The sequence below is a fragment of the Rhipicephalus microplus genome, chromosome 2 (genome assembly GCF_043290135.1).
Source record: "Rhipicephalus microplus isolate Deutch F79 chromosome 2, USDA_Rmic, whole genome shotgun sequence".
NCBI classification, from domain to species: domain Eukaryota; kingdom Metazoa; phylum Arthropoda; class Arachnida; order Ixodida; family Ixodidae; genus Rhipicephalus; species Rhipicephalus microplus.
This window is the reverse complement of record NC_134701.1, coordinates 225,590,460-225,613,144: the sequence shown is the minus strand read 5'-3', so window position 1 is coordinate 225,613,144 and position 22,685 is coordinate 225,590,460. Positions and strand designations below refer to the sequence as shown.

General features: G+C 43.4%; 2 protein-coding genes across 2 annotated transcripts in view; both read left to right on the top strand.

Moving 5' to 3' along the window:
* The window catches only part of LOC119169549 (tudor domain-containing protein 7), a 92,342-nt gene extending 74,901 nt beyond the window's left edge, over nucleotides 1-17,441 (top strand). Inside the window, exons 21-23 of the mRNA XM_075876542.1 lie at nucleotides 1,435-1,897; nucleotides 7,121-7,256; nucleotides 16,785-17,441. Of these exons, the coding sequence (XP_075732657.1) occupies nucleotides 1,435-1,897; nucleotides 7,121-7,256; nucleotides 16,785-17,017 (832 nt within the window). The 3' untranslated portion in view covers nucleotides 17,018-17,441. The remainder of the gene's footprint in view (nucleotides 1-1,434; nucleotides 1,898-7,120; nucleotides 7,257-16,784) is intronic.
* Nucleotides 17,442-20,734: 3,293 nt separating this feature from the next.
* Nucleotides 20,735-22,685, top strand: part of LOC119170367 (sorting nexin-17) — a 34,776-nt gene continuing 32,825 nt past the window's right edge. The window contains exon 1 of the mRNA XM_037421508.2: nucleotides 20,735-20,913. Coding sequence (XP_037277405.2) covers nucleotides 20,854-20,913 — 60 coding nt within the window. The 5' untranslated portion in view covers nucleotides 20,735-20,853. The remainder of the gene's footprint in view (nucleotides 20,914-22,685) is intronic.

Below are 22,685 nucleotides of genomic sequence, written 5' to 3'. Positions count from 1 at the left end.
GGTGTCCAACGTGGGTGTGAATTTGGCAGCGCAGCTAGTTTGGTAGATGCGAACAACTATGGATGCTTCGTCAACGTAGGACACCGGGCACGTCTGAATTTCAAGATTTGTTGATGTCGCATTGCTAGATATAACTGTTGTTCAAGCGCGTGAATGTCAATTTGTGCACTTGAACGACAGTTATGTCTAGTTGTCAATCCTACGATCAATGAGACGGTGAGGACATTGCTTGGACCTTCCGATACAGTCAGTTTTAGTTGGGACAATGTTACACGACAGCGGCCACGTAGGAAGGGAGTAGACCTACAATGGAGTGCACCACACCGGGTGCCCTGTCATCTCGCGTCACAAACAATGAATCGTTAAAGGAATATGGAACAAAAATGGGCAAAACTGACGAAAACATGAAAATTTCATTGGGAAGATGCCACTGTTACAGCAAACAGTTCATTTCATGTACAGTGTACTCTCAATAAATGAAAACTGAACGCACCGGAAAAGTATGTTCCATTTAACAGGAGTTTCGTTTACTGAGAGGTGAACATGGGTGCAGAATACTAGCCCAAAACCAAGTATTTCAGAGACAATAGTTCCGTTTAAGCAGTAGTTCAGTTTACTGAGAATCTACTGCATTTTTTATCAGTTGACTGCATTTTTAGTGGATTGTCAGCACCCAGCAAAACTTCACTTCACCGCGGCGCATACAGGGTCCCTGTGTCGTGTCCTCCTCTTCCTTTCCTCCACCTCCCTTTTCATCCCATTCTCCCCCTTCCACAAAAGGGCTGGTGGTTAACCCTAGCAGGGAGCATTGTTCACTGCTGGTGCTGTTAGTAGTGGTTCTGGGAACCCTCGTGCATGGGAGCTGAGTGGGTTGAGAGACGTGGGCTACGGCTGGCGTTGTTGGCTGCCTCTTTCTGGCGTGTTCTCCCTTCCTGAAGTTCATGGTGACACTGCTAGACCGGTAGTTTCTGAAAAATGCATTAAACTTGTTATTTTCTTTATCTAGTTTCTGGCTGAAATGAAGTTTGTGTCTATAGATAGCATCATCATCCAATCTTTCAATTCAGCTGAAAATGTTGATGGTAAAAATTTTGTTTTGTATTCCTGAAAACTTACCACAATTTTTAAATAAATCAGAATTGTGCACTCTACTTCTAGTTAACCTTTCAAAGATCTTTTTTATAGCACTTGCCTTTAAATAAAAGTGGTAACAGAAAAAATATGCACTGACAGTTAGCTGCTCTTTACACTTTTGAATTTATGGTAGATAGCAATTGTTGTTGGCCTGTGTTGCAATGGGCTTTGTGTTGAAGCAGCATGAAAACCTCCCGTCTAGTTCAACTTGGCGTTTGACGTAATGACATAATAGTGCTATGGGCTGTTGTGCCCTCAACCACATCATAATATTCTCATTCCCTCTCAACCCCTTTGCAGAGGCTCCAGCGACTTTTCACCAACGTTAAAAAGGAACGCACCAATGTTGACAATTGGTGTTATGGAATCCCAAAGGTCCACCATTGGGCTTGAAGGAGATGGCTCGGGTGTCTCTGACAGCACCTCACCGTTGTCCGATCTCGCAAAGCTGAGCCTGCTGCTGTCGCCTGAGCTGGATGAGGAAGGCCTGCAGGGCAATCCCCTTGCAGCGCCCGAGCTGCCCGAGGTTGGGAACTACTTGGACGTCTACGTGACGGAAGCAGCCAACCCATTGAACTTTACGTGTCAGTCGTGGAACGATGGGTCACAGCTGGATGCCCTGATGGCAGAAATGCAGAGCTTTTACGCGGCGGAGGGCTCCAGTGCCTTCCCCGAGGGCCTGCCCGAGGCACTGCTGTGTGAGGGGCGTTACTATGCAGGCCGCCACGTCGACCAGAACTGGTATCGTGTGTTGGTGCAACAGGTTGGTCTTTCCTATTTACAAATGAAGATTTGTTGGTGCGACATACGAGCTTGTTGATATCCTAATGTACCATGGGGGGAGAAACTTAAAAGGGGAGACGGGGCAATAAAAACTATTTTTGCTAGTATTTATGGAAATGAAGTGATGAAATTTGGCATGCAGATGTTATTTGTTGTGCTGATATCATAAGTAAAATTGTTTTTGAGGTATATGTTGCAGTTTCTCAGTTACCATACTTGTAGACTCTCATTGTCATCCCGAAATCAATTAATGAATTATACGTAGGTTCATGCAGATTTTCTCTTAAGCATATTTACGAGGGCCAGTGCTGTGCCTTGGAGCTATTTTAATATTCTAATAGGCACACAAAACCTTTGTTTAATGTACTGCACCTACTGTCTTAAGAAGAACAACTTTAATAAAAAGCCAATGATGAAATTGTGCATGATAGGCACACAAATATGGACAACTCTACTACTCTCACCAATGACTTAGGACCCAGATGCAGAAAACGGAATGACTATACAGTAGAATCTCGATGATACAGCTGATAGTATGATTACGGTTCATGCGACTTTTGTGATGTTACGAATTTTAAGAAGGGACACTAGTCTTAAAAATGAAAATTTTATTATTGGAGATATATTAATGAAATTTGGTGAGTATATGTATTTCTGTCTTCCTTTTTCAAAATTGTAATTAGTTTTGTTGTACCTCAGATTATGAAAAGTTAGCAGTTCTCAGATTATGGAAAGATAAGTGAAGTCTAATTAGGCCATTTTTTACAGGTGAATAAGGTACTTTCCCTCGATGTTTTTTGGTCAAGTTTAAAATGTAGCAGTAGCCAAAGATTTGCCATGTGGAGCTATGCTTTTATATTGATGCTGATATCCATCATCTTATAAAATTTTCAATTATATTGATACTCCATAATATTGAAATGTAATTCGCTCACATTGTAGCTCACAAAATCTTACATGTTCAACTCTGCCATAAAAAAATAGTTCCATAGTTTGATTTCTCACGAGTTGAACAGTGTAACATTTATTAAAATATGCTTACAAAATTTTTAACGAAAAGTCCAGTAAGGCTGGCAAAAGACGTGAAGCTGAGATAATTGAATTTGAAGTTTTGACACTTGCTGCAAAAATTTCTAAAAGGATTCTTCGACAATAAACTTTATTTAGATGTTCTCCATCTGTTTTCCTGCTAAACAAAACAGAAAGTGTCTTATTTCAAAGTAGTTGGGTCCTGAAAAGACCATGGGGTATGCGACCGAAGCCACTGCTTTCTCATAAATTAATGAGAACTCAATTTGCATTAATTAACCTCATGTTAATCAATAATTAACCACCTAAATGTTAGGCAGCATGCTGCCCTGTGTAATAGGTCTCTATGAGCTGAGCGTTGCTTACGCTCAGCCACACGCAGATGTAGCATCCCAAGATGGTGCAGGGTGCGCAGGGAACTGCATAGACTTTGCGTTTATGACAAGTGCATTGGGGAAATCACGGCGAAACCAAGCGGACGTACCTTCACTCTTCGCTCAATCGCCTTCGTAAGCGGAGCGTGACATGTGCTCTCGTAAACGTAAAGGTGCCTAATGGGCACTGACTCCACCAATTTCTCGTCCCGACGGTGCACTCCTAGGCGGCACCTTGTTGTCGTAAGTCCGCTTTTGACCGCTTCCAAAAGCTTGTTGCAAGGGCAGTTTCAGATGAAACTCTACGGACATCTTGATCGTGTGTATATACTACCAGGGCAAAGGATAAAAACAGTGCGTTGAGAAACGTGCATGAGTGCAAGAGCAGACATATATGATTGGGCAGCCATGACGACGAGCACGCAAGAAAAAAAAAAAAAAAAAAAAAAAATATATATATATATATATATATATATATATATATATATATATATATATATATATATATATATATATATATATATAAAACCCGTGACGACAGCCAATCTGCTTGGATGACACCATTTTAAGATGGCGAAAAATTGCGCACAAAGGAAATAGCTTCAAATCTAGCTCAAGATGGCAGCTCTCAGCCCACTGCAACACTCATGGTGTGCGTGGGAAGTTCGAACAAATTTTGTTCTTTTTTGGGGGCATTTTACTGCGGCTGGAGTGCTTTGAAGGCTCATTGCATTGCATTTCCCGACCGAACTTGGTGTTAGTGATTTGAGAGTAGGTGCATCAAGGTACAAGCTCCCCGAAAATTAGTTTTGCAAAAAACTCATTTTTGGGCCATTTTGTTCGTTAAGACCTGTGGCACCCTCCTTAACCCATATATGCCTAGTGTCCTACATGTAGGGTGGTGAAACTTTTCAGCCTAATTCAAATGTTTTTTCTGTAAAAAAGGTAGCACCACTTAAGGTGCGTTTATGATGCCCTGTCCTCATCACATGCAATTTTAGGTGATTGCTGGGCTACAAATAGCCATGTGCTTCAGTCACAAAATGGCTATTTCGGGTGCGTGTAACTGAGCACCATACTGTGAAAAACAAAATATTAGTAATGTAGGGTCAGATCGTTCTCGTTGCTTCTGATATATTTGTCGATTGTTCGTCAGTTATTGGGTGTGCAGTAACTTACGTATGACAGTAATAGGCGCTAATTTTTTTGTTCAGTTCATGGTGTGTGAAACACTGGTGTCCTACATACAGGACAGCTGCAAAACCATTGTCCGTAAGAGTTCTTTTTTTAATAAAAGCTTTATTATGTTTTTTGAGGTCGTAGTAGCAATTATTTTGAGGAAATAAATTAGTTTTGTTAATTCTCCCAAGTTCAGGCATATATGACACCGAATTTGGAAACTCGAGGTGCTTGTGCTGTTTGATGGTCCTGCATGCGGGGCCACCTCTGACCGATTAGTGGCAAGCGTAGTCTAGAAAATATTTTAATTTGGTTTTAAAGTAAAGGTGCGTGCTCTTTCGAGTATTCAGGTGCAATCGACATTTTCTGTGGTTTGACGTAGATAAGGGATCCCCTTGTGACGTTGCAGGGCCAACATTTGCGGGGCGTGCACAATACCTCGACTAGCACCAGGCGAGGACTATTGTTTGTCACCCCTCTCGCTCTGTTGTCGGGCTGCTCTCAAGGTGGTTTTGGCTGTTTACACCAGGAACGGTTTTCTTTTTTCTGAGGGGGAGACGCTCAAAGCACCCAGATCGTTTGGTTCTTCACTGCACGTGGGTCCCCTTATTTGAAAACAGTCTCATGCTCTGCTCCGCTATGGGGCGCTAGTTTCTTACGGAGCTTATGCAGGCGTTTCAAACCGACGCAAAATTGTTTTTAAATAATGCCACTAACATTAATTATACGATGCTTTGAAGCATTTACGATATAATTTTGGCACAACTAGATTCAAAGCTACAAATTACTGCAAATAACTCGCAAACAGAACTTTCACTCAGTGGTCCTTTAAGGACGCTTTCGATGAACTAAATTATATCAAATAAGCCGTGGTTTGGTGTTATACAAACGGTCTCCTCGGTCGCCGCAAAGGATACGACCGCACGATTGGCTAATGCATGCTAATGGCACAAGGCGGCTTGTGCGTGGAAGGAAGGCCCGTTCACAATTGGTCTTGAAGGGAGTGAATGCTGCAAAACTGATAGGAATTTCCTTCGCTTTACTACCTAAGTGGCTGGAAAACCACGCTGTGAAGCCGACGCGAAAAAATCGCTCAGAGAGCAATTTTTCTGCCACGGGATAGCAGATTGCTTTTTTGCTTCACAGCTTTGGCTACAGCACAGAAAGCTACATTGGCCGCACTAGCTATCAGACCACGTGATGTAAATGATGAGTCCCAAATTCAAGATGCCGGAAGAGGCTTCGATGGTGGCTCGTGTCGGGGCAATCACGAACTACCCACGCAGCACGACAAAGCTCCTGGCCTTAACAAAGACTTGTTCATCTACGGCCTGGTTTGGATTACGATCGCTGCAGATACCGGAAGTAGAAGTTGCAGTAGCAGCGAGTCTGCATGCCCTAACGTGCCTCGCTTGTGCACTGCTGGCTGAATCTGTCCTCATCGCTGCCGGTGCGTTCCCTCGTGTTGTTTCTACTGGCGTATCTCTGGAAAGAACGTTTGTACAGGTGTAAACTTGCATGTATAACTTGAGCTCTGTGCGAACTTTAATGCTTGTGAAACGGGCCAAATGGAATGAATTTTTGAAGAGGTGAAGGTGGCGGTGGTGGCATGTATACGAGTGGCAGAACGAATGTGAACATTTTTTGTTCATGCATATGTGGTTTTGCGGCTGCTCTGTCTTTTTGGCTTGAATTCTTTCGTGTGAATTCTCCGGGACTTATTTTTTTCTGTGTTGACATTGTAGCTCGTTTTTCCGGCCGCTTAAGCGATGAAGCGAGTTAATTTTCAACAAGTTTCGCCGCTCTTCTTCGCTTTGATGCTAAGTGTGAATGCGCTTTAAGTGCCAGCAGCGTGAGTGAGGAAACCGCGGCACTTCATTGAAAGACAGTGAAAGCAGGAAAGTTGAATAGAACATCATAAACTTTTTTTTCAGCAAGAAGTAGTTTACCCCAATTAAGTTCTTGTTCATTTTCATGATCAGCTTTAGCCTTTAACTTGTTTTTGGTTCATATAAATATTTTGCATGCCCTTTTGAATTCGTATCATCAGGATTCTACTGCATATTTATTTCTTGTGAAATGGCACAGAGATGTCTGACAGCAACTGCTATAAAAATGAAACCTGAGAAAATGGAGCTATAGAAGCGGAACTCGAAAGGGAGCTGGCTTTATTTTTCATTGGAGAAATGCAGCATTGCAGCTCTATTGAGCTGCTATCTGTCCTCTTTACAATGATGCCATGATGGTGGCACTGTGCCCAGGCAAAGCTTTAAGATTTGCGGTTTATAAAACCCAATATTTTTGTCTGTTGACAACACACCAGTAAAATATTTGTTCTCAACTTCTACTGCTTATTTTGGTGTAAAATTTCACCATCACATAAAGGATGATCTTACTATTGCAAAAAAAAAAGATAATTACACATTTTAACCAAACTTACCATCTTAATGGCTATTGTAAACTGTAGTAAAACATGGTAGTAAAACGCTAGCACCGTTAGAAGGTAACTATTTACAACTTTACCAGACTAACACTGTTTCTCATTGTGCTGATCTTGTATTGTCTGGGGTTTTATGTGAAAAAAAGTAAAAGGGGCTTATCAGCATCTCTACCCTACTTAGGTACAGGGGCCACAAATGGCATCTGTGTACTTCGTGGACTACGGGGACTACGGCATGATGGAACCGTCAGAGCTGCAGCCCCTGTGGCAACGTTTCAGGCACCTGCCAGTGCAGGCCATTCAGGCATCCCTCGCAGGTACGTGTACCGTTAGCCAAACTCTCACTGGGATGCCAAACCCGCACGCACTTTATCTGATGACATCAGGCAAGAAAGAAAGGGGGAACAATATTTATGATAATCATGTGAGCGATTGTCAGATATATTTGAATAGTTCAAATGGGTGGTTTGAACTACCTACAGCCGACATCCGAATTTGTGGACTTTCAAGAAACCACGAAAATGTCCGGAAAATGAATGCGCACGAAAATGCACCTTTTTTACAAGTATTTCTCGCTGGTAAAGAAGGTCACAGCAGAAGTACAAGATTGTTGCTACAATCCAGTGAATGCATTGTTTGGGTCTATTAAAAAAAAATACGACGTGGTTGGCATTACTGAACACTTTGGTCCCAAAAGTCACTTGCTTTATTTTTCTTGCACAGTGTTCCACTTGCCTGTGATGATGTCTGCCTCAACTTCACGTAGCGTTATGCTGTCGCTGTACACCGATGCCAGTGTCATCAGTGCTCGCGTCAACTCGGAGCTTGTGGCTGTGTAGGTGCCGCCTTTTTGATCCCGGTGTCAGAGTTGTCGGAATCCTCTGTAACTTGATGGATTATTTTGTCAACGGTCAATTCCGCACATAGCTCGAAGTCTTTGTCAGCATCGACAAAGTGCCCCAAGGTTATTCCGACTGGAATCAAAACGCTGGCAGCATGCTGATCATCATAGGCAACGTCTGCAGACGGAAGTTCGTCGCACACACTGTCCACTCCGGGCAAGACTGCCTTCTCGACGTCGAGTGTGAAGCCTGTATGGCCGCTTTTTTTACCATTGTAGGCCCACGAAGGGGATTTGTGTGCTTCGAATGCACGGATGAAGACGAAGGAGCAGTTGGCGTCATCGCTGTAAATTGCAAATTCGTTTGCAAATTGCAAACAGCTAAAAACTCAGTGGATACAGAAGATCAAGTAACATGAACGCTGAAGATATCGCGCAGCCGTACACAATTTATTGCAGAGCTGGCAGAACAACAGGTAAACGAACGCTGTGAAGTTTGACCACAGGTTCGTCTAAGCTACGGCTGGCAACGGATTGGCGTGCGCTGAATTGCGGCAATTGTGGTTTTGGCGGTACAGCAGTCGCTGTGCAGCTCTGGTGGTCACACCTGTGATGCGAATATGGTGGTTTCTACGATAACAACCAAAATGGAAGCGTGTTGACGGTGACCTCAAGTCTGTGGCAAGCAGTGAAAAGTCTGGAAAATCGGATGATGAAGGGTATAAGCGTCTGAAATTCCTGACTTTTTAATACATTGACTCTATCAGAAACTTGATGGTGCCACAGATGAGTCAGAGAAATCAGGCATGTCTAAAATTTCGGGCGTCCGAGAAATAGGACATCGGTTGTAGTATATATATAAATTAAGAAAACATCATTAGTCTCAGCTCGATGCCTGCTAACAGAGTTCTACAAATCGTATACCTTAAAAAATGAAATTGTGCATGTGTGCCAAGTGCTGGTGGCCATGAGCCAAAAACGTAGTCTCATGCCTCTACAATGAATGCTTCTGAAACAAAATGGCCTGTATAAAAAATATTTCTGTCATATTGGGAGCATCATGGTGTGCTAACTTTACAATTAATTGCTATGTATAATAAAGTGACTTGAAAATCCTGAACACTTTGTTTTAAAGGCATTTTACTGCACTTAAGTCTAAGCCAACTTTTTAATTTCTAGATTAATCTTTAAAGTAAAAGAAATTACGGATCCTGCAAAATGTTCCTTGTGTCTTAGCAATGCCTCCTAGAAAAAACAGTGCGTGGGACTTGAGCTGCAAAAGTGCTGCCCAACTCTTTCTATTATTCTCCTTTCCACTTGGTACAGTCGCTAGGGCCTCTCGCGGCTACTCCTTGCAACCTGCAGCAGCGCCATTGGTAGCTCGAGCAGACGTGACATGTGTCGGAGGAAAGAATGCCAGTGTTGTGAAAACCAACGAAAAATTTGATCAAACAAGAGCGCAACGAAACTTCTTGAACCCGTTAAGGATGCGACGTCGAGTTTTCAAAACAAGTTTTTATAATGACGCTATGCAAATAAACAGACATTGAGGGAAATAAATGCCTAAGGAAAATGCTGCAATGCCCATTTTCGAAAAGCTTTTCTTTCTTTGATTTTGCAAGCGTTCATGAAAAAAAGGATTTGTTATTGATTTGTATGTTCATCTTGCCTAGAAATTCAGTTTTGCGCTGCGTGCCCAATGCTCGTTGAGCCTCGGTGGAAAACAGTTGCAAATACTTTCGGAGAGCACTTTGCAGGACCAGTGACTCAATGCGATTTCGAGAGACGACAGGGTGCCAGCATGTTGCTCTGTCTGACATTAAGAGTAACCGACAGGAACGCTGCTGCAAAGCTGATTGAAAAGAAACTTCCATCACGAAATGTTCTTCAGCTTTAGCCAAACTTTTCGAAAGGTAATGACTAGCACTTATTAAACTGGCGCTCCTCCAGCGCATGCCACGAACACGCAATCAAATGCCCGCACAAAACACCTAGTTGTGCTGCTCTGCTGACCCAGTGTTGCCAACAAAATTGCTCTCGCCGGCTCTGCTCTTGCAGTACAGTTGCTAGCACCACCACATGGTGCCCACTCGAAATACGCGTCGGCGTGCATCTAATGGCAAAGCTGGCGACGTCCCAGGCATAGTATTTTTCTAGGAGGCGTTGGCCTTAGTGACAACTACTGTAATTTGTGGGCACATGACATAATGCAATGCCTTGACAAACGCTTGCAAGTGTCATTACCGTGCTGACACACTTTAATCACCACTTCTGCCTGCAGTATGCAGAATCCGCATCATTTTTTACTGTGAAGTCTCAGTTCTACACCTTCTTAGTTTTTTATGGCCGATTCAATAGGTTTATTACGGGTGAATTTATTACTACATAAATTGTAGCAACCTGCAAATATTTAGCACACATGCAGTGGACTCCCATTAAACGAAATTCGTTTAAACGGAAAAGCCGCATGAACGAAACTATCTAGACACATTTGGTTGGTCTCCTATATATTTACTAAAAACTTTCAGGTAGTCGGAACATTTTTTTTTTCCCTTACATTGGTTTAATGAAACTAAAACGGGCAAAATCCATGAACGGCGGAAGTGGTTACGGCAGCCTAGCAACCATGAAGCAAATGCCGAAGCTAGCCTAGCCAAGCCAATCCAGTGATTGCGCATGTCCGTGCACACCGAGCAGCATGGAGGAAAGAAACAACTTAGGAGAGGCCCTGACGTCACTCGTTGTGAAGCCGTGGTGAAACCGGAAGTCGGCCATATTGACTGGGCAAATTCTCCTCTCTTGTTTACATCAGAATGTAAAGCAGAAGGCGCGACTCTCTCTCTGGCTCGGAAAGCACGTGAGCTGCGCAGTGCGTGTGTCGTGATGATCTGAAACTAATGGAAACGGGGCTCTACACTTTGGGCGAGCACGACACCTTCGGCGAAATCATTTCGTCGAAGTATTAACATCGAGTAACAGCTCGCCAATAACGAAGCAAGTACAAAAGAACGCGCGCTAGATGCACTGACAACGGCGAGTGTTTTCACGTCATTAATTCAGCAACTGTACAGACAACACGATGCGCCTTCTTCTACGGTTGCATTCCGCCACGCGGTTGACTCAGCGGCCGGCCACTGTGTAAGTGTTCTGCGTGAAGCTCACCGGCGTCAGCATTCTGCGACCGTGGTGACTTTGAGCACGGTGCAAGTGAAACTTAAACGCGGTTGCTCTAACGTTGAGGTTGCAATGCTGAAGGCTAGTATAACAAGCGAAACAAAAAAGGTGTTTTAATATGCGCATGCTAGTTGTTACTGTACACATACCAAACACGAAACCGCGTATGTGCGTATGTGCACATGGTCCTCGTAGCGTCTTGCTGGGGGCAACAGTTTCGTCCGTTGTCACAAGCAGGGGCACTGCCCAACTGTCGCTGACCTGCAAGGCATTCGTCGTCGTTCCGCTTCGTCATGGTGCCCAATGCAAATTCGCGGAACACTTCAAATGCTTCATCCACATTATCCGCCGGACGACACGTGCAAATGCACTCGTTCTATACACTGTTGAGGCCCGACGGTGTACAAAAAGTTTTGTAAATGTTGCTAGGAGCACAGTGACTGCCAGGAGAACACTGCGTAACCAATATTGCGGTGCAGAACATGGATATCACGAGACCGGCTCAGCACGAGACCTTCGGAGGCACACGTGCCGCCACCAGCCGCAGCCACTCGCTGCTAGACCAGCTACACTGCGCGACATGTAATCACAGCAATGCCGCTATTGTGTCCAGTGAATATGGCCGCCATGATGTCATTTTCTGCACACTTTTCACGTAGTGCACCGGCTGGGCATGCCCTCTCCTATCTTTCCTTCCTCCGTGCCGAGCAGCAAACGATCCGTCTCGTTTCCATCTCCTCGTGAACGTAAGATAGAAACAAAAAAACGGCAGTGCAATGCACTTTTGCACGCAAAAAAAGTAAAAATCATTCGACTGCAATGACATATTGAAGACAGAAATTGTGAAGAGGTTCAGTATTCCCGAGTGCACACTGTTGAGGATACTCTAGAACAAAAGGGAAATTGAAGAAGCTGCAACGCTTGGAAACTTCACCACGGACAGAATGCGAATGGGAACGGTGGCGTACAAAGAAATTGAAGATGCTCTTTTTCTCTGATTCAAGCCTGGGCGTACTGCGAACTTCCCGATCAGCGACTTCATTTTCAAAGAGAAGGCCAAAGGGATTGCTAATTGCATGGTGGTCGAGCACTTGCGGGGGAGCGATGACTGTCTGAGCCATTTTAAAAAGGGGCATGAAGTTGTCCTTAAGATAGTTTCTGGAAAAAGTGCGGCTGTAAACAGATATATCTGTAAGCAATATTAGCAACATTTTTTCTTATAATTAACTATATAGTATTGTATAGACGACAGACTCTGGAGTTTTGCAGACACGTAGCGCCACCTGTTAACGCAGTTTTGAGTAGTGCTAAACCCGACTCCCTTGCACAGTTTGCTGCGCAACCAGGTGCAACTACAGCGTATGCAACAATTGAGTGAAATATTAGATGTATTTGCGCATTGAACACTCAGAAAAAGAGCTACGAATTTCTTTCCACTAGTCGGACGCGTCGCCCAACCGTCGTGAAGTGCCTGCTGATTCACTTGCCCGAACGACAGTGAAAACAAGGGCAGATGCAACAGCTACACGCTCTACAAAAAAAGATCCCATTCTGCACTACTGTTGCGTTGGGCATTGCCACGGACGTAAATGACATCAGTTTTACTGATTTTCGTGGCTTTTGCAAAGCTGAATGGCGAGGGAGCTAGATATAGGCTGTTGCGAATGTGTTGGGTAAGGGAATTGCTCGCGTTCCTCATAGCCGTTCACTTAAGTGTGATAATGTAGATCTCCTGTTATTGTTTTGTGTAGCGTTGACGGATAAACCGTGGTAACTTTTATCATGAGGCTTAAGGGGGCAGATTGGTCTTTTTGACCAAAAAGTGACAAAAAAATTCATTTTTTAAAATTACCATATTTGGTTTCTGCAAGTATTTTTCTATATCTCTGCAAATTTTCACACACCAGGAAGTAGTAATTTTTTGTGATGTCGTTATAACTGTCCAGATTCTTGCTGCTGTTAACATGCAGAACCTGCAAAAAAATGGGGAACAGGCTTTGAGGCTTCTTTATAATTAGCCGGCACCTGTGTTAGAAGCTCTGCTACGAATCAATGAGCACCTTTATGGAGATTGCAAAACATGTGCACCATGATTGTTGCTTTTTGAAGAAGCTGTGTGTTTTCAGCTTTTTTTTTTTTTTCAGTTTTCTCAAAAAAGTAAATTTACGACTGTTCAATTTTGAGGCCTTAATATCTCTGCAGCTAGGGCAAGTACAATAATAATTCTTTTTGCAATGGAAACCTGTATGTTTGTAGAATGCAACGATAGGAGCAGAATCGGAGCATAAGCCTTTTCAATTAATTACTTATCAAAATTGTAATACCATTCCAACTGCTTTTGAAAATGGATTGTTCATTTTGCTGTAAAATAACCAATAAAGGCCTAAAAACAAAACAAAAAAAACTCTTGCATACTATCGCCCTATATTCATTAGTCTATGTTGTCATATCTTGAATGTCACTTTTAATTGAGCACTTTTTTTCTATGGCAGCCTTAAACAATAGGGGTGAACTTCAGTTATCTCAGGAACAAGATAATTTACAGGAAAACTAATTAAATATTTGAAATCAGTAGAAAAAACTGCATAACCCTCTACAGTTTGACCAAGGTCACTGAAGAAATAAAAAAATGTTTTAAGATTAGTCTGGCCCCCTGACAGACCTGATTGTGGTGCGTGACTTGCAACAGCAGACAGGTGACGCTCAGCGGCTCGGGCGTCGCACACGTCGCGACCACCCATAATCTAAAGTTCTTGCCGCCACAGAGCATTCGCACGTAGGGCTTTGAAGGCTCTAAGTGCTAGCATTAACTAGGAAACGCGAACAAGTGCGTTATACAGGTAAATCGCAAAATGATCGCGACCACTGTCTAGTGGTGTTTTTTTTGTTTTTTTCCGCCGTTGGTGTTCGCGATTATCGGAGCTATCTCGGAGTCATTGGTACTGCGTTTCATTGTACACTGAAAAAGTGGACGTGTATTTATCTTCGTTTGCAGTATATACAAACGGAAGACAACCATCAACAGAGCAATTCGAGCATGCGTAATAAAACAGTTCATTGCACAGGAAGTGAGAAATCGATGAAGAATGCAACTGCAAAGCGAGAATCACCAGGGCCATTCGTGCCGGATAAAGCAAGCTTCGTATCACTGATCGTAAGATTGATTGCTCATGTATGCACTTCATCGCTTTGGCATCATGTGTATGCCAAAGTTAAACGCGTTTAGGCATTACAGAACGCACGTCGGAGTGCTTGCCTCGAACTTGATGTCATGCAATGCTCGTTTGCATTTAAATTGCCAGTTGCAGCACGCTAAAATAAATATAACATCTTTTGCATTGTGCCTGCATTTCGTTTTGATGAGCTTCCTAATTTTATGAAGCGAAGTTGAATTGAAGGAAGAAGCTTGCCAGGTGCTTGATTTTCAGAAAACCGCGCCTCAAGACCAACGAAAGAGGAGGGCCTATGCACGTTCGTTTGCGGACGGCTTTCTGTGCACTACCCATTTATGGTTGGCGCGGCGATGGGTGCTGGTGGCGACGTTTTTCGCAGCGCCGCCTGGGTAGAGTCTGACGTCCATACTTTAAAATGTTTTTGTTCAGTCAGCCACAGTTGGTGCTTTTTAAATAGTCATATTTCATTCATTTTGTGGGCCTTGCTTAATTAAATAAAACTTCTCATAAATAGAACAAATTTTCTTGCCCCTTCAAGTTCCGTTTAAGAGGAGTCCACTGTATCTTGCTCAATGGTTGTACAAATATCTTGTGTGTACATCTGTGGACTGTCCACCTTCTGGAAACATACCTCTTAAGATTCAAGATAATGTGACCATACTAGGTGTTCAAAAAGACAGCCCACATGTATCAATCCTGTTGCCCCTTTCTCTAGACTTGCGGTATTCTGACATAAGACTCTCTAGGAGGGGGACGCTCGCACAAGCTACACTTTGCGTCCACAAACATGCCGGGGCATACGTGCTGGGCTAATGCTGGCGTTAGCACGCATTCTGTTTGCAGTTGTCGGAGCTTCACTGCTTCCGCACATGACGGTTCACAATGCGGAGGCGGAAAGGCTCTCCTGGCCTCTCTGTATGCCGCCAGGATCCCTCCGTAGTCGGTGAGGGGATCGAGGGCTTCTTCTCGTTTTTCACCGCTTGTTTCGGGGAGACTGGTTGCCGCGGTCCGGCACGTGATGAGATCACGGGCCACAGCGTCCGCCTCCTCGCTGCGGTTCTCGATGTCAAGAGCCAGTTGTTGGACGCAAAGTGTAGCGTGTGCGAACGTGAACTAGCCGCCCTCCGCCACATCATGTGGGGCGAGTGTAACAGTGGTGTGAACAATGGGAATGGGCAGTGCCAGGACGCCAGGTATCCCGAAGATGTGGGAAAATGGATATGCTCCGAAGACTCAACCACGCAACCAAGGGCCATCCAGCGGCTTGAGGAGGCCCTGGCAAAGCAGAGGAGAAAGGGAGCCGACGCCCCGGACAACGGGAGCGGAGGAGCCCGAGTATCCAATGCCTAGCCGGAGCACAACGTCCTCAAGATCTAGGCCCTGGGACTATAGGACTATTAGCCATAGTCTTCAGATAGGGAATACCCGCGCCCTGCGTGGCCGGTGACTTCCCACACGCCGAATGCGTGAATAAATGTTGTTTCTCTCTCTCTCTCTCTAGGAGGGGGAAGGCAGCCATGGACTTGCTATGTGATAGCTGCCTCAAACATATGTGGCAAACATAGGTGGGCTTCGAGCCAGAATTTGACCCAGCTTTTCTGTGTGGCTGTGAAATGTTCTACCAGTGATTAGATATTATTTTAAAAAAGAAGACCTATTGAGGTGTCATTTAGTATCGGGAGTGATGTTAACAAATGTAAAATTGTTGCATAAACGTAGAATTGTACCAGGCATCACGCCTTGTGAATTTCGCTATGGGTGGTTGGTTAAAGGGGCCCTTCAACACTTTTTCAAGTAGCCATGGAATTAATTCACCGGGAAAGCTTATTGCCTCACAATTTCACCACTGCAACAATTTTTAAAATCCGTTCAGTACAAGAGGAGCTACAAAGATTTGTCGCATGCTGCAATTGCATATTCCCCTCTCGTCCCGACAAAAGCGCTGGAAGTTAAGCAAAGAAGGATGGCACAGGTGAAGAAACCACGTCACGCGCGCCTTGTGACCTTGAACACCTTTCTTTTTTTTCTTCAAATATGTAGCTCTTTCATTGCGATTGCACGTGCACACGTGGACAAGTCGCGTCTTTCTGTGGTGATCTTTGTTATATCTGAGTGCGCCATATTCAAATCAGCCAGTGGCTGATAGAATGGTTGTGACGAGGGATTTTTGAGCTGCTTCCGCCATTCATTGAGAGAAGAGAAAGCAATCTTTAGCTGACTTTATTGTGAATTTCAGGCCACTTGCAGTGCTATAATATTTGGCTCGCGTGTTCTCAGGAGCCTCTGCTGTAGATCGGCAGTATTTCCCGATCACGCTCAAACAGTGTTGTAGGGCCCCTCTAACGACCTGCCCATTACAAGTTGCTCAAACATAATTGACAGTCACCATTAGCCTCAGCATCAAGAAAGTGCATGTGTTGCCTTATAAATGCATAGTGAGTACTTTGCTAATTTGTATAATGATATGTTATGGCACAGTCGCCACATTGCAACTGTACTTTTAGAAGGCATTCTGGAAGAGGTTCAATATAGCCACTGTTAAAAGCACCGTCCTTCTTTTCCTCTTGGTAGGTGCCCACTGAGAAGTGAAGCGTGGAAAAGTGGATGTGATGAACAAAGCCCGATTGCGCTATAATATTTCCTCTTACCCCTCCCAGGTGTGAAATCTGTACAGGATGACTGGAATCCAGTGGACTGCATCAATTTCCGAAACATTGTAAAGGACAGGATGTTTGTAGCACGCATTATGGCCAAGAAGCCAGACACCAAGACTGGCGTTGCGGGTGCCCAGCATCTTGTGGTGCGTCTTTTCGACACTTCAACCGAAGATGACGTCCACATCGATCAGCTTCTTGCTGAGCGCAATATCGTGCGACTCGTTTCACCCTGATGCGTTGACCATGCAGTTTACTGTCTGCGTCAAAACGCCCCCCCCCCCCCCCTCCTCTTTCATTATTGGTGTGCCTTACTTTTTTCTTCGGTATCATCGTTACTGTATGGTAATGTTTTTTGTCTCCCTTTCTGAACCTGTGGAAAGCGACAATGAATGTGTGTGCCCGCTATTTTTCATGTGTGTTTCTACTACTGGCTAACTTATCGCTTGCAAGTTGAAGGGATGTCAGGAGAGATGAGATGGCCTTCCAATGTTCTTTCATAGCTCATCAGGGGTGGTTTAAAAGAACGTTTTACCTCAACTCCTCCACTCTAGCCCTTTGGTTTCATTCACCTGTAGTCATTGTGGCTGTCTGTCTGCGAATAGATGCCTAAGTTTACTCATTTTCACCTCATTTGTAAGAGCGGTTTAGGGTAGTGGACCTTGGATGCCCTGCTCAAAAATGTTTGCAAGGTTACATTCCTGCTGATTAATTTTGTTTCGTGGCATTGCAAGCAAATGCAGTGTCAATCGACGCGCTTTGCTTATATAGACGTCATGCCAAATTTTGTGAACGGTAGATTTTGTATTGGTGCATATGGCAATTTCTAACTTGATGTTTTTTTGAATTAAATTGTCTTTTACAAGCACTGTTCTGGGTGATCTGTACTTCAACCAACATCTGCAGAAGTCATGTGCAGTGTAATAGAATGGTCTAGCGTAGACCATGCGTATTGTTAACTATGCACTAGATCCCCCGTTTGAGCGCAGTGCATGTGTGTATGCATATTATGCTAGTACGTCGCATTTTAATGCATACATATACTTGCATGGTGCCATTGGCACGGCTGTGCATTTTTGGGATTCGAGGCCTTGTAATGCTCAAGATCTCTCTGCCTTATGGTGACCTTTTGTAGGAGTTGTTGTGCTGTGACTTGGCCAAAACAGTCTTGCTGCACTTGTTTAACAATTTTAATGGTAGCAACATTTTCTGTAATTATCAAATAACTATAAAAAAATCTCAACACTGGACGATAGAGATAAACTGGCAGCTAAATAGCGATTTTCTGCATGTACATGTGTACATGTTCAATTTTCTGTGAGCCGACTTGTTCTATTTGTTTTACCTTGTATTGTAGTGGGGAAAAGCTCAACTTTCTATCTCCTTGTGCAATAACAATAGTACTGTGATCTATTAAGGAACAAGGTTTGATTTGAAACGGCTGTGCAGCATCGTTTATCAAATTTGAAGCATATGGAGTATGATGGAAGCTGTTGTGTGCACTGAGTACCCTGTAACACAGCGTGATGTGCAGTGCGAGTTAAGTATGCATAACGTTATATAACTCGTTAATCTCTATTTTGCATGCACGTTAATGTTGCTTGGAACTAAGAGTGCTAGCATATTTTTGTTTCTCCCCATGTGTGTGCAATATATTGAATAATGGAGAGCTTATTTTGGTTGTCATGCCTTACCTACTCTCCTCTAAGGTGTCCCTAAGGTACCACATAGGTTTGCTATTATATTATCCCTGCTTGGGTGTTGTGATCTCTTAAGAATTTTTTTTTTCGTAGCAGTGAGGCTGCCTGTTTTTGTTTGTGTTCTTGCTTCGACAAATATTTGGTGTAGTATAATACTTTATTTAAACCTGATTGTTTGCTTTTGTTTTGTTTAGAACAATTTTATAACCTCCTTCAGTACTCACACTATATCGTCTTTCATGTTGTGTCACTAGAATTTTAGTAATGGGACAATATAGGTAGTTGAGTGCTGTTGGCATAGCAATTAACAACTGTTGTTTTGCAGGTATCTTGGTTACATATGTTTCACTGCTATATATGTTACTTTGTTGTGGCCACAAATAAGGCTACATGTATAAGATGTGGTAAGCCCCACATTTTCCAACAACATTGAAGAATACTTGCTACAGTTCTGTATTTAACAGTGAAGTCTTAGTAACATTTTAACTTTTGTAGCACAAGTAATTGCAGTGCTTTGCAGCTTATGGGTGTTATTTGAAACTGAGCACAAGTTGTTTCTCAGTATACCACTTCTATAAACTAAAGCAGAAGGTCTTTTACAGTGATACAATACATTTTTTTAAATTTTGATTAGTTTAACAAGTGTGTTCCTAAGTCACTTATAAAAGAGCTTTGTGTGTTGTCAGAGGCAAATATTAACTCATATTTTTTGCTACTCTTGAGTGCCTGGCATCAACATTTAGTTTGTACCCCATTGATGATTAGGTTGCAATATCAACATTCGGTCTTTTTTTTTTTTTTTTCAGTGCAGAATCTACTGCTTCTTTTATGTTTAATGTTGTAAGAAAGCTTATGTTGGTGCCAAGTATTCCTTTTTCATATTAGTTCCTAGAAGCTCCTTTGCACCCATGCACGAGTTCTACATGCTGAAGTTGTGTAGGTGCCGGGAGAATATGCCAAACAGCAGGAAAAGGAATGTTACTCTAAGATCTGTGTGTCCACCTTGCTTATGCGTTTTTTTTTTTCTACAATAAACCTGCATTCCAAATTTCGAGTGTGTGTTGGTTTTGTACCTCTTGGGAACAGCAAGCTGAACTGTAATGTAGTATGCACAGGTCAGCAAAAATTGTGGAGCTCACTCAGACTTTCCCATAAAATATATTTTACACTTGGTGCTCCTCTGATTCAGGCTCGCAAAATTTTTCCTGTGCCAGACTCACTTGAACTCCACTCACGAAAATATTACTCACGTGGACTGACTCATACTCACTTGGGGCTCCATCGGAGTCTGAGCGAGTCAAATCAAAAGTCTGTTAGTCCAGAATTTACTATATTGGCTACACTGGATATAGATATAGGATATATGTGTCAAGAAATTGGAAGAGTTGGAGGGGGCAGATGTAAAGGCACCCTTCTAATGTTACTCTCGCCTCAGATTAATCAATATTAAAATAATTTATGAACGATACTTCTTAGGAATTCGTGTGATTCGATGAGAGTATGTTAGGCGTTGAACTTTCAGCCAATTGCAACACTGCGCTGCTTTGGGCGTAATTGCTTTCTTGTGTCGCGTGGTCACGCAGAAGTTCATACAGGCCTTGAAAAAAAAAAAAAGGGCTATATATGATCGGTTTACGTGGTAAACTCTTCATACATATGGGGTCGATACCCGCGACGTGCAAGAGAAGGCGCCGCCACCTTGCCAAGCGCGCGATTGTAGAAACGATCGAGTTGCTGTAGACTTCCCAGGTTTTTGCGTTACGCGCGGAAGTTAGAACATTATTGACAGCGGAATTTTTACCCCTGTGAGAAGGCGTTAATCAAACTTCTTCCGTGCACTGCGCCTCGACACGAGGTGCGTACATTCGATTCCAAGCGTTACAAGCACTCGTATTTATACTACTACTGAACCTGAGCTCATTCCTACAGCGTATGTCGATAGCATTCCTTCAGTTTAAACTTGTTAAACAATTGTAGGTAAGAGCTAGCGCGCAACGCTTCCGCTGTAGCTGCGGCCGCGGCTGAGCCAAACGTCAAGCCGGCGTGCGTGCGCTTGCCAACTTTTTCTTGTGTGTGTGTGTGTGCTTGCATTTGTTTCAGTTTAATGAGATCGCCTTGAGCAGCCGTGTAGCGTGTCTTAACAAGCCTAGAAAACTATATATAAATATATGATTGGATGTAGCAACTTTATGTTGAGCTGTAGTCGCGCTATTTGCATTTACACTGCGGAAGAACACAGCCGTGGCGGCGGAAGAGTTCGGCGTAAGGTCGTTGTGCGGTCCGGGGGAATGGCCATCCGAAACATATGTAGCAAAAACACTGCTACTTATTTTCTTGTTCTCCATGTGCTCTGGTGAAGCGCTTGCTTAACGATGCATTTTTCGATACCGGATACGCAAGAACTCAAAGACGAGAGCGGATCTACATACGTCGTAAGTAAAAGTATTGAGATCCAAGCAGCTTTGTGGGGAGAACCCCGCTGTGTCAAGTGAGACAGGATCGCGCAGATCGTAGCATGGTTCGAGTTCGCTCGCTAAATCTCGCTTAGTAGACAGTTTGCCAACTACATGCCGTCGCTCGATTTTGAGCGGCACGAAATCCGTGCATCTATCTGGTGGTGGCTTAGGTTCAGTCAACTCTCGTGTGTATCGTAACGAGGCGGCTTTGAAAGGACAGCGAGTAAATGTTCGCACTGTTCAACCGTACACATCACAGCATTTTAATCGCGTACGTATTATTGAGACGTCTATGTGGTTCTTCCCGATTTGTTCGGAGCCATCTGGAACTCGCAATATCGAAAGAAGTTTTTTAAAGTAGGGCGCTGTTCCCGTTCCTCCGTTTAATGCACCACCAGGTTGTTGTGGTTTCACAATCGAAGGCACCGATTAATATGAGCAGCGCCTTCGAGTTTTGTAACTTGCTGCGAAGTCATCTGTGATCAAGCGTTGAAAAGGTGGCGAAACGATGTGCGTGAACGCCGCGAGCTATCTTGTATATAATTCGGCGATGTTATCTACTGCATGACGGGATGGGAAACGAAGTAATATCAAAGAGAGGAAAGACGCAACGGATTTTTTTTTTTTTTTCGTGTGGAGCGGGGATATGGCTACCAATATGTATTGCACTTTAAAATGGAAGTAACGTGTAAACGCGCAATTAAACAGTGTCTAGCAATGCTGACTAGATGATGGCTGCGTGCATCATTGGCTCGTCAGAAGCAATGTAGAATAATTGCGATGATCAAACCATCTTCTATGTGCAGTACACCCAATGCTGTATGCACTGCATGGAAACAACCATCCATCACATCTTGCCTGATTGCCGTATAATTGTTGAAAAAAATTACACGTGCAGTCTTAGCACCACACTCGCTGAAAAATTTCTCCAAATTGATCAGTTCATTTCATCGTTTTCGGAGTGCAGCAATTGCATATTGTAATATGACTGTCTGATGTGTGCGCGAATGTTTCATCTTAGTACAGTTTATTGCTAGTCGCTTTTGCTAGCTGGTGCACCCTACAAAGCATATCGGTAGACTAGGTTCTGCTTTAGTCTTGGAATTGTGAGCAATATGGTTGTGTTGCCTAAAACTGTAAATGTAAACCGAAGTAAGGTACCTGGAATGCATTCTGATGCTAAAGAGTTTCCTAATAATACACTAGAGGGAACTCTGGTGCTAGTGTCTACGGGAGCTGCAACGCATGGCGCTTCAGCAAGCATGGGAATGATGGGTAGTACACAGATTTGTCTAATCTTCATACTTCTTGCTTCGTGTGTGTTCGTGTGGCTTGAAGCTGTTTTCTCACGAAACAAAAATCAGCAAATGTTCGCGGTTGCGCTTCACTACCATAATCTCTTACGCTTGCCTTTTCAAATCAGGTAACGAAGTTCAAAAGGCTTCATTCTTTTCTTTAAAACAAAACTGAAACAGCTATAAATAAAGACACAAGTCTCATTCACCATCCGCAAGTATGAAGACTAGGAAAATCTGTGTACTGCCCATAATTCCCATGATCGCTGAACGATCGCCGCACCAGAGTACCTTCTAGTTGATTTTAGGAAACTATGATGCAAACGGCGTGATAATCGTACAGATGTTAACCCCATTCATGCCCTGGTCATGCGTTTCTGGTAAAAATGGTTGAGGATGTGGTTAAACTCATCAAGTGTACTTTTTTCCAACTGTCAGAAGACAAGCTGGCTT